The 3,151-nt window shown below is 42.3% G+C and overlaps 1 protein-coding gene across 1 annotated transcript; it reads left to right on the plus strand.

Annotated features, from left to right (window-relative positions):
- The first annotated feature begins 449 nt into the window (after positions 1-449).
- Positions 450-1,769, plus strand: kcnj2b (potassium inwardly rectifying channel subfamily J member 2b). Its single transcript, XM_056450096.1, has one exon. The coding sequence runs from the start codon at positions 450-452 to the stop codon at positions 1,767-1,769; it is 1,320 nt and encodes a 439-aa protein (XP_056306071.1).
- The last annotated feature ends 1,382 nt before the right edge of the window (positions 1,770-3,151 follow it).

The raw sequence follows: 3,151 nt of genomic DNA on the forward strand, positions 1-3,151 counted from the left end.
AAGGTTTGAAACCAGTTGAGGATGAGTAAATAATGGGTAAACTTTCATTTTTTGGTAAACTACCCATTTAAGTGCATGGAAATAAAACATACTATTCTAAAACTTCCGTCTGAGCATTTTTAATGAGCAAACTAAACTGGTTCTTGAACTGTTCCTTTGTTTATTACACTTTGTTTTGCCCTCATACTTTGCCTATGTGTTATTCACAGAGTCCTGCATTGCCAATGAAGTCCAATCAATTCCTGGAAGAGGAGTGATCCTCGTACCCCAGGCGATAACACAGTTTCTTTGGAGCGACCTTCAAATTACTTGTTCGGTTCCCAGGAAATACAGGATTTTGTTTGCGTGTTGGTCCATGTGAGAAGTCGAAAGTGTTTCTCCAACGCGTCCTCCAGAAACTCAGACTGTTGTCTAAAGCAGACGAGGCTCAGCCCCCTCATACGGAAGCGATGGGAAGTGTGAGAGCCCACCGGTACAGCATAGTTTCCTCAGAGGAAGGCGGGATGAAGTTGTCTCCCATTGCTATTCAAAACGGCTACGGCAATGGAAAAGTGAGCACCACAGATCACGAGCAACAGCAAACGCAAAACCGTTTCGTCAACAAGGATGGACGCTGCAATGTACAGTTCATCAACATGAGCGAAAAAGGTCAGCGCTACCTAGCTGATATCTTCACAACATGCGTTGACATTCGCTGGCGTTGGATGATGGTCCTTTTTTTCCTGTCTTTCCTATTGTCCTGGCTTATTTTTGGACTTATATTCTGGCTCGTTGCGTATACATCTGGCGATTTGGATAATCAAGTGCAGATATGCATTTCGAATGTTGACAGTTTTACAGCGGCTTTCCTGTTTTCTGTAGAAACACAAACAACTATTGGATATGGCTACCGTTATGTGACGGAGGACTGCCCCATTGCTGTGTTCATGGTGGTTTTTCAGAGCATCCTGGGATGCATCATTGATGCATTCATCATTGGTGCGGTCATGGCTAAGATGGCCAAGCCTAAAAAACGAAATGAAACCCTTGTGTTCAGTCAATATGCAACAATCGCAATGAGGGACGGTAAACTGTGTCTAATGTGGAGAGTCGGCAACCTCCGCAAAAGCCACCTGGTCGAGGCACATGTCCGCGCTCAGCTGCTCAAATCCCGCACCACAGCTGAGGGTGAATTCATCCCGCTGGATCAGATAGACATTGATGTCGGATTCGACACTGGTATTGACCGTATATTTTTAGTGTCCCCCATCACCATCGTCCATGAGATTGATGAGGACAGTCCATTCTATGACATGAGCAAACAGGAACTGGAAAGTTCCGAGCTGGAAATAGTGGTGATTTTGGAGGGCATGGTGGAAGCTACGGCCATGACCACTCAGTGTCGAAGCTCTTACGTGACTAGCGAAATCCTGTGGGGCTATCGTTTTGAGCCGGTCCTTTTTGAGGAGAAAAGTCATTACAAGGTGGACTACTCTCACTTCGAAAACACCTACGAGGTTCCCAACACACCTCAATGCAGCGCTCGAGATTTGGCAGAGAAGACGTACATAATGTCTAATTCAAACTCTTTTTGTTACGAGAATGAAGTAGCCTTCATGGATAAAGAGGAAACCGAGGATGATGATGACGATGATGATGAGCAGATTAGCATCAGGAGGGACAGTGTGGTTTTAGAGGGATCCAATATGGATGACATCAAAAGCACAGCTTCTAGTCAGGACACTTTACCGTTACAGCTCAAACCTTTAAGACAACAGCCTGAGATATGAGCAATGAGCTTTCTTTGTGGTGATGTTTGTGTACAGCATACAATGGCAAAGCCTGAGAAAAGGCTCTTTTGCTGCTGATTTGAGAGCAAAATGTTGCCATTGGTTTGAGAGGAGCCCAAAAGTTTGGGTTGCAGATGTCTTGTAACATTCATTGTTGTGTGTTATCCAAGAAGACAGATCAACAAATATTAACATTCAGATCTGTTCAGACACTTTCTACACAATCAAGGTATAATATACAAGCAAGCACATACAGTACACAGTCACTGTGGAAAACTGAAGCTCTGTTCAATACCAAGTAAGCAAAACAAATTGATCACATCAGCTCAATGTGGCACAAAACACTATTTACAATTATTCTCGGTGCAGTTTTACATTTGCATGTCGCTAAGATAAAAGGCATACAATGAAAATGTTGGGTATTACCGGGATAGTTCAGCCAAAAATTCCTGCCATCATTTACTGTTTTTTACTGTTGTGTTTGATCTGTTAAATACAAAATATAATATATTTTTGGGTGAACTATCCTTTTAACAAACAGTCTATTTAAATTGGATAGAGGTAGTTTCCTGTCTGCCCTGTTGGATGCATTTTTTTACTTCACCGAACTAAATGCACAATGTATTCTGGGATTGCTTTCTCCATTATGGATACCCCAGGGGCCTGTACCATGACGGTAGCTAAACAAACTCAGGAATATAGGATTAGTTCTGAGAACCAAATCAGGGTTTGTTGGTATCAGGATGCTAAATCATTAACTTTCTCTGTTAACTCAGGCTTTAATCCTGAGTTTAAGGTGCGCATGCTCATTAGGCGGTTGTTCCCAGTGTTGGGTTGCGGCTGGAAGGCCCTCCACTGCGTAAAACATGTGCTGGATAAATTGGCAGTTAATTCCAAAGACAATAGCTAAAAGAAAAAGGCTTGCATTATTAGTGCAAAATATAGTGTTAAATTTGTTTGTATAGATGATATATACTGTAGAGTATACAGACACTCAAAAATCTAAGCTCATATGTAATCTTCTTTAAAGGCTTTCTGCATTTCCTGATAAAAGTAGGATATCTGCTGGATATCTGTAAATATAGAGAGAGTTTAACTAAATCTATCTCGAGTTTATGATCTCTAAACCAGAACATAGCAGTGCAGCTTACGATACCATGTCAACAAACAGTGATTACAGCTGAGCCACCTTCATATTACCTAAAACCCTGAATATTCCTGCTGAAAAATCCAGCTTAAACCAGCCTAGGCTGATTGGCTGGTTTTAGCTGGTTGACCAGCCTGACCAGCCTTAGAGGGGTTTTGGCCATTTCCAGGCTGGTTTCCAGCCATTTCCAGCCTGGTCTTAGCTGGTCGGGCTGGAAAATGACAAGCTAAAACCA

This window comes from Danio aesculapii, chromosome 3, assembly GCF_903798145.1.
Source record: "Danio aesculapii chromosome 3, fDanAes4.1, whole genome shotgun sequence".
Lineage (NCBI taxonomy): Eukaryota > Metazoa > Chordata > Actinopteri > Cypriniformes > Danionidae > Danio > Danio aesculapii.

Excerpts from the sequence above, each read along its gene's own strand:
- kcnj2b (XM_056450096.1), top strand. The coding sequence starts at position 450 with ATGGGAAGTGTGAGAGCCCACCGGTACAGCATAGTTTCCTCAGAGGAA.